The sequence below is a fragment of the Capra hircus genome, chromosome 23, assembly GCF_001704415.2.
Source record: "Capra hircus breed San Clemente chromosome 23, ASM170441v1, whole genome shotgun sequence".
Classification (NCBI taxonomy): domain Eukaryota; kingdom Metazoa; phylum Chordata; class Mammalia; order Artiodactyla; family Bovidae; genus Capra; species Capra hircus.
Window position 1 is genome coordinate 41,358,511 of NC_030830.1, and position 9,094 is coordinate 41,367,604.

The window sequence follows — 9,094 nt, forward strand, 5'->3', positions numbered from 1 at the left end:
ATCCCCTGGAGAAGGGAATAGCAATCCACTCCAGTATTCTTGCCTGGAGAATTCCATGGACAGAGGAGCCTGGGAGGCTACAGTCCATGGGGTCGGAAAGAGTTGGACACGACTGAGCGACTACACTTTCACTTTCATAGGTACAGAATGTCTCACCTGCCTTGAACAGCAAGCACATGGGTTAAAAAATAAACCCATATTTTGTCAAACCACGGAAGTTTCTGTGTTTTTCTGTCGCAAAAGTAAGTTTGCTCACGTTGACTAATAATATATGAATTGAATCACCAATTAGAAGACAGAGACTGTCAGACTGGAAAACCCAAAACCTATATGATACTTAGGACAGCTACATCGGAAAGGGTAAACACTGAAGGTTAGAAAGAGATATATCAAACAAATGCTGACAAAAAGAAAGCTGTGCAGTGTATCAGTATCAGACAGGGAAGACTGTAAGACAGAAAGGTTGCCAGTACGTATTGGGAAACAGCTCAATTCACTGAGAACACGATAAATCCCCAAAGTAAGCATTTAATAGTCTAAACATAAACAGGGCGGAAGTGATTCCCCAAATAGAAACACATAGAAAAATCTACAGCCACAGTTAGAGATTTAAATATGTCACTCTTAGTTATTAACAGATCAGCCCCCAGATAAGGAAAGATATGATAGATTAAACAACAAAATCAACACTCTTGGTCCAATAATATTTACAAAATTTTTCACCCAACAAGTAGAGGGTATGTGGAGCCCTGACAAGAAGTGACTACCCCGCAAGCCGTGAGCAAGTTTCAGTAAATTTCTAAGACCCATCAGAGTGACAAGATTCTTGGATTATGAAGTCATTAAATTAGAAATTAACAGCAACAACAAAACTCTTAATGATTGTCAATCTTCATATATTTAGAAATAAAAAGCATTCAACACCCAACTGCTGTAAAATAAAGAAGCAGCATTCTTTATCACAAGCATTCCTGGGTTTGACAGTCTATCATCTCACTGTTTCAAGGTTCTAACTCTTCAAAGGAGAAAGGCAGGGCAGGACCACTGTTCACATAAAAATATCTATTGCCCATCACTCTGTGCTCGGCATTGGTCTAGATCCTGGGGAATGGAAACAAAGAGAACTAAGGCGAGGGTTCCCCATAAACTGTGTCACCAAAATCCATCAGTACTCATAATTTGGTTAGTTTGAAGTCAGAAGTCTCTATCTACTCCACTTGGTGTAGAAAAAAACACCAGAGCAGGCATTTGTTTGTGCCAGAAAGCAGTCCATAGACCTGTTGCCCAAGAATCACCTAGGGAACACGCTAAACACACAGGTCCCCTGGCCCTACCTGTGGAAAGGCTACTTTAACTCAGGTCAGGATGGAACCCAAGAATTTGTATTCTTAATACACTCCATGGCTGATTCTCCTGTGTGGTCAGGTTTGGAAACAGACGATTTCTCAGATCACTTCCAAGTGGAAAATTATTTCTTTCATCATTTTTGACACACTGCCTTCAGATATTTGGTTAGACTTCTGTTTACCAGGACAGAGAATTAACTTTATATATGTTTTACATTAGGCTAAATTCTGCCAGTGCCTCCCATTGAGTGTGTGTGTATGCTCAGTCGTGTCTGACTCTTTGCAACCCCATGGATTGTAGCCTGCCAGGCTCCTCTGTCCATGGAATTTTCCAGACAAGGATACTGGAGTGTGTTGCCATTTCCTTCTCCAGGGGATGTTTCCCACCCAGGGCTCGAACTCGAGTCTCTTGCGTTTCCTGAACTGGCAGGCAGAATCTTTGCTAATGTGCCACCTGGGCACCCCATGCCTCCCGTTGGCTTAGCCCAATTAGAAGCCAAAAATAAGGGTGAGTGGTCCATACAGGTCAACCTTCAGTCTGAGATGGGGGCACAGAGGACCTGGATGAACTCATGGAGGCCACCCAGCACTCTCTGCCCTCCTCAGAACAGCCGGCTGGAGTTCTTTTGTACTCTAAACGTCTCTAACAATGATATGTTTTCCCTCACATAATGAAATAAAGTGATAATTTTAAACATGATTTAAAGCCTATAAATATTTTTCTCAACTGTGTATCCAACATTTCCCTTTTAAATTTTCTTAGCAATTTTTTTTTCTTGGCTGCGCCAGGTGGCTTGTGGGATCTTAGTTCCCCTGCCAGGGATTGGACCCATGTCCCCTACAGTGGAAGCTTGGAGTCCTAACAACTGGACCGTCAAGGTACCCCCATATTTATTCTATTTTTTAACTCCAAATTGGTCCACAAAAACTTCCAAAGTAAGTAGGAGCCCCTACCCCACAGATCAAAGAGGATTTGCGCTCAGATGGCTTTTTCTCTGCCTTCAGAGGGTCCCCCTTGGAGGATGTAGGAACCCTGGGCCTAAGGCCCTCTCACCCCTCCTGACTTTCCTGTGGACAAGCCTCCCTGGGGCAGGTGGGCCCAGTGACCTCTTCCATCTTCTCATCCAGGCGCTTTCCTTCGATTCTTCCCCCAGCAACAGCTACCCCAACTGAGAGAATTTCTCTGATTGGCTGAACACAGCAGGGGGCTCCCCACCCCCCCCACCCCAGAATCTGTTTGCTTCCTCTTTACCTCCGCCTTCTTCCTTTACCCCCACACCAAGCGGGACTTATCTGGTTAAAGCACCAGAGGGCAATGGTCCTCAGGGGGAGGCTGGTCCTGGGACTGCACACCCTGATGACCCTCCTGAGCCCCCAGGAAGTTGGGGCCATCAAGGGTGAGTGCTGAGGGCGCTGGGCGAGGAGAGGAGATTACGGGCGTGGGGTTACCCTTGTGATGGTACAGAGTGTGAGCGGTTCCTCTCTGCTGGTTTACGGCAACTTCCGTTGCGAAGAGACTCCCCATCCCTCTCACCTCGATCAGGTCTGTCCTGGACCTAAAATACAGGCTCAGCCTGGCCACACCAGCCATGTTCTGGTGCCTCCTGTTCCTCCCTCCTTCCTTTCCGTTTTTAGATTTTTTTTTTTTTTTAAACTGTGGACCATTTTTAAAGTCTTCATTGAATTTGCTACAACATTGCTTCTGTTCTATGTTTTGGTTTTTTGGATGTACGGCATTGTAGGGTCTTTGCCTGGAGAATCCCAGGAACGGTGGAGCCTGATGGGCTGCCATCTATGGGGTCGCATAGAGTCGGACACGACTGAAGCGACTTAGCAGCAGCAGCAGCAGCTACCCCCTGGCCAGGGATCGAACTTGTAACCCCTGCATTGAAAGGTGAAGTCTTAACCACTGGACCACCAAGAAAGTCCCCTTACCCCCCCTCTCTGAGACCCAAACCTCCATCTTGCTGCCCAGCGTCCTGATTTTTTAAAAACAACTTTCATGCATTTATTTCCTTTTGGTTGTGCTGGGTCTTCACTGCTGTGCGTAGGCTTTCTCTAGCTGCAGCAAGCCAGGCGGCTCTCTAGCTGCGGTGCCTCAGCTTCCCTCGTCGTGGGGCGCAGGCTCGAGGGGGCCAGGGCTCGGTAGCTGCAGTGCACCAGCTTAGCTGCTCCATGGCGTGTGGAATTTCCCCAGGCCAGGGATCGGACCCGTGTCCCCTGCACTGGTAGGTGGATTCTTATCCACTGTACAACCAAGGAACTCCATCTCTTTTTTTTTAATTTATATTTTTAAAATTCTGTGGCCAAGATGCACAGCACGTGCCGTCCTAGTTCCCTGCCCAAGGATCAAACCCGCCTCCCCTGCATTGGAAGCATGGAGTCTTAGCCACTGGACGACCAAGGGAGTCCCAGCATCCTGATTTCTGTAGAATTCCTGGTTTGAAATGTGCCCATGCACCTCCAGCTCTAGTACCATATTTTTTACCGGGTCAATAGAGAGTTGTTTATGTCTTTATCCTGCTCTGTTCATGAGTTCCTTGTCTGCAGGGCCCACAGCTGGTTTGTCTATACTCCCCTGGGGCCTGTATCGTGCTGCCCACACGGTGGTTTCTCATGACTGCTGTGCAATTAATTTCATAGGATTATCAAGCCATCTTATCCACAGTCACCTAAACCCTAATTTCTAGAAAACTTGAGCCTCCTTCATGTTAAGAGACACATTTAGTCATAATGCTCTGAGCAGAAGAGATGGGACATGAACTTTGAACTTCAAATCCCCTTTCCATTGCTCTCTGCAATACCTTGGGCTGCCTTTTTCTGCCCTTCTTAGTTGTTACTCCTACAGCCATCTCCTGTTTTCCCTCACACCCGCTTTCACTGCATCTCTGTGCCCACAGATCCATGGATGCTCTTTTTTTTTTTTGCCTTTTTTTAAAAATTGAAGGATAATTCAGTTCAGTTCAGTTGCTCAGTTGAAGGATAATTGCTTTACAGAATTTTGTGGTTTTCTGTCATTCATCAACAAGAATCGGCCATGGGTACACCCATGTCCCCTCCCTCCCAAAACTCCCCCCCGTCTCCCTCCCCACCCCACCCTTCTAGATTGTCACAGGGCCCCTGTTTGAGTTCCCTGAGTCATAGAGCAGATTCCCACTGGCCATGTATTTTACATACGCTATTGTAAGTTTCCATGTTACTCTCCATGCATCTCACCTCTCCCTTCTCCCCTCCCCCCTTGTCCATAGGTCTGCTCTCTGTCTGTTTCTCCATTGCTGCCCTGAAAATAAAGTTATCAGTACCATCTTTTTAGATTCCATATATATGCACCAATATAGAATATTTATATTTCTCTTTCTGACTTCACTCTGCATAAGAGGCTCTAGGTTCGTCCACCTCTTTAGAAGTGACTCAAATCTGTTCCTTTTCATGGCTGAGTAATATTCCATTGTGTGTATGTACCACAACTTCTTTATCCATTCATCTGTTGATGGGCATCTAGGTCATGTCCATGCTCGAGCTATTGTAAATAGTGCTGCAATGAACAATGGGGTACATGTGTCTTTTTCAATTTCGGTTTCCTCAGGGTATATGCCTAGGAGTGGAGTTGATGGGTCATATGGTGGTTTTATTTCTAGCTTTTTAAGGAATCTCCATACCATCTTCCATAGTGGCTGTATCAATTTACATTCCCACCAACAGTGCAAGAGTGTTCCTTTTTCTCCATATCCTCTCCAGCATTTATCTTTTGTAGACTTTTTGATGATGGCCATTCTGACTGGTGTGAGGTGGTATCTCACTGTAGTTTTGATTTGCATTTCTCCAATAATGAGCGATGTTGAGCATCTTTTCACATGTTTGTTAGCCATCTGTATGTCTTCTTTGGAGAAAGGTCTGTTTAGGTCTTTTTCCCACTTGTTGATTGGGTTGTTTTTTTTTCTGGCGTTGAGTTGTATGAGCTGCTTGTATATTTTGGAAATTAATCCTTTGTCAGCTGTTTCACTTGCTATTATTTTCTCCCATTCTGAGGGCTGTCTTTTCACCTTGTTTGTAGTTTCCTTTGCTGTACAAAAGCTTTTATGTTTAATTAGTTCTCACTTGTTTATTTTTATTTTCATTACTCTAGGAGGTGGGTCATAGAAGATCTTGCTTTGATTTATGTCATCAAGTGTTCTGCCTATGTTTTCCTCTAAGAGTTTTATAGCTTCTGGTCTTACATTTAGGCTTTTAATCCATTTTGAGTTTCTCTTTGTGTATGGCATTAGGAAACATTCTAATTTCATTCATTTGCATGTAGCTGTCCAGTTTTCCCAGAACCACTTATAGAAGAGGCTATCTTTGCCCCATTGTATATTCTTGCCTCTTTTGTCAAAAATAAGGTACCCATAGGTCCGTGGGTTTATTTCTGAGCTTTCTATCTTGTTCCATCGGTCTATATTTCTGTTTTTGTGGCAGTACCATACTGTCTTGATGACTGTAGCTTTGTAGTATAGTCTGAAGTCAGAAAGATTGATTCTACCAACTCCATTCTTCTTTCTCAAGAGTACTTTGGCTCTTTGGGGTCTTTTGTGTCTCTATACAAGTTTTGAGATGTCTTTTTGTTCTAGTTCTGTGAAAAATGCCATTGGTGATTTGATAGGCATTGGACTGAATCTGTAGATTGCAGCTGGTAGTATAGTCACTTTCACAATATTGATTCTTCCTACCCAGGAACATGGAGTATCTCTCCATCTGTTTATGGCATCTTTGATTTCTTTCATCAGTGTCTTATACTTTTTCATATACAGTTCTTTTGTCTCCTTAGGTAGGTTTATTCCTAGATATTTTGTTCTTTTTGTTACAATGGTGAATGGGATTGATTCCTTAATTTTCTTTCTGATTTTTTCATTGTTTGTTAGTATATAGAAATGCAAGTGATTTCTGTGCACTGACCTTGTACTGTGACTTTGCTGAATTCACTGATCAGCTCTAATAGTTTCTTTGGGGGTTTCTATGTATAGTATCATGTCATCTGCAAATAGTGAGAGTTTTACTTCTCTTCTGATCTGGATTCCTTTTATTTCTTTTTCTTCTCCAATTGATGTAGCTAGGACTTCCAAAACTATGTTCAATAATAGTGGTGAGAATGGACACCCTTGTCTTGTTCCTGATCTTGGAGGGAATGCTTTCAGTTTTTCACCAGTGAGAATAATGTTTGCTGTGGGCTTATCATATATGGCCTTGGCTATGTTGAGGTAGGTGCCTTCTATGCCATTTTTTGAAGCGTTTTTATGATAAATGGGTGCTGAATTTTGTCAGAGGCTTTTTCTGCATCTATTGAGATGAGCATATGGTTTTCATCTTTCAATTTGTTAATATGGTGCATCACACTGATCAATTTGCATATATTGAAGAATCCTTGCATTCCATGGGTGCTTTTAGCCTCAGTTAGTTTCTCCTCATCCCACCCCTACTCTTCTCATCTCGTGCACAGGACCCCACTGGGACTGGAGGTCAGAGTCAAGATTTAGCTCTGGGACCACAAGCCTGAGTTTAGGTGGCCTCTCTTCTTCCAGAGCAGTGTGCTGGGCTGAACCCTTGCCTGTGCGCTGGCCAGCCCCTCCATCCTCTCCTTTCCAACCCTCAGCAACTCCTCTGCTCTCCAGGGACCAACTCAGTGTCAGAATAGGACTCTTCCCCCACACAGAACCCAGGATGGGGCATAGCTCAGAACTCAACCCATCACACCTGATGGATGAGAGCTGATACCTTTTCTTTTCTCTCCCTGACCCTGAACTCACCCAACACAGCTGACCACATGGGTTCCTATGGACCAGCCTTCTACCAGTCCTATGACGGTGCAGGTCAGTTCACCTATGATTTTGATGGAGAACAGCTGTTCTCTGTGGACCTGAAGAAGAGGGAGGCTGTGTGGCGTCTGCCTGAATTTGGCAACTTCGCCTACTTTGACCCGCAGAACGGGCTGGTCAGTATCGCGATGATCAAAGCGCATCTGGAGGTCTTGGTGGAGCGCTCCAACGGCACCAGAGCCCCCAACGGTACTGGGCCCTTCCCCTGCCCACCCCCCCCCCAGGCCCCCAGCAAGCAGGGGAGGTCCAGAGAAGCCTCTGCCCCACCCCTCAGGCCTCTGTTGGCTCCCTGGCCCCACTCTCAAAATCTGAGACTGTTGTTTTCAACCCCTTTCTTTCCCGGGAGGTTCTAGATCTCCTCAGATTCCTTCCACAGCCCCTTCCTATAGGAATGACCCTTCCTGCCTGGCAGATACGGCACTCCCTGGGCACCCCCGTCCCTTCATTCTCTTGTCCCTCTGTTCCCCGCTTCTGCCCCAGTGTCACCAGCCCAGAGCCTCCACTGCCCTCAGAAGGCGAATACCAGGAAGCTCCCCTCAATCCATCCCTGATGAGGCCCCAGCTGGAGGCTGCTCCTGTGGGATTCAAGGCCTGCTTCTTCCTAGTGCCCCCCAGAGTGGCTGTGCTGCCCAAGTCTCGGGTGCAGCTGGGCGAGCCCAACGTCCTCATCTGCATCGTGGACAACATCTTCCCCCCGGTCATCAACGTCACCTGGCTGCGCAACGGCCAGCCCATCACCCAGGGCGTGACCCAGACCAGCTTCTACGCCCAGCCTGACCACTCGTTCCGGAAGTTCCACTACTTGACCTTTGTGCCCTTGGCAGACGACTTCTATGACTGCAAGGTGGAGCACTGGGGCCTGGACCAGCCACTCTTTCAGCACTGGGGTACGGAGCCCCCTCCCTGCTGCCCACCTCAGACCCATGCATCCTTCACCCTCAATCTCTTTGCAGGACCCCCTGACCTTCCCTTTCTCTCCCAGAGCCCCAGGTGCCCACCGTGCTGCCTGACACCACAGGGACTCTGGTCTGTGCCCTTGGCCTGATCCTCGGCCTGGGGGGCTTCCTCGGGGGCATCACCCTCATCATCACAGGCACGTGCCTGTCCAGTGCCCCCAGGTGCATTGGGGGTCTCGGGGGAGGAAGGTGGGGACTCTGCACAGGATGGGGGTGGAGGACGAGAGATTCTGGGAGGGGAGCAGGGACAAGTAGAGGGGAGGCAAGGGGGTCAGGTTGGAGGGAGGTGGGCAGAGAAGGACCCAGAATTGTGAGCTTGAAGCTTGATCACGTGGTTTTTGCTACTTTAGGTGATGACCCTTCTGAGAGAAGCAAGTGTGAGACACCATTCAGCTTCCTGGCAAGTTTCTGACAGCCCTTGCCTGCTCAATGTGACTCCACCTAGTTCATCATGCCGACTTTGAATGGGATCAACCCCTGTCCCATAGGTCTCCTTTTTGGCCCCCATACTCATGGCAGGGACTTGTGGGGAACCAGCACGCTCCCTTTCCCAGCCCCAACACACACACACACACACACACACACAGATACACACACAGACACACACACACACACAGACACAGACACAGACACACACACACACAGACACACACACACACAGACACAGACACACACACACAGACACACACACACACAGACACACACACACAGACACACACACACAGACACACACACACAGACACACACACAGAGACACACACACAGAGACACACACACAGACACACACACACAGACACACACACACAGACACGCACACACACAGACACACACACACAGACACACACACACAGACACACACACACAGACACACACAGACAGACACACACAGACACACACACACACAGACACACACACACAGACACACACACACACACACACACAC

The 9,094-nt window shown here is 47.0% G+C and overlaps 1 protein-coding gene across 1 annotated transcript; it reads left to right on the forward strand.

Annotated features, from left to right (window-relative positions):
* On the forward strand, positions 2,612-8,779 carry LOC102188986 (HLA class II histocompatibility antigen, DO alpha chain). The gene is made up of 5 exons (XM_013973815.2): positions 2,612-2,743; positions 7,136-7,384; positions 7,801-8,082; positions 8,178-8,313; positions 8,502-8,779. Exons 1-5 carry the CDS (start codon positions 2,662-2,664, stop codon positions 8,503-8,505), a joined length of 753 nt encoding a protein of 250 aa, XP_013829269.1. The 5' UTR covers positions 2,612-2,661; the 3' UTR covers positions 8,506-8,779.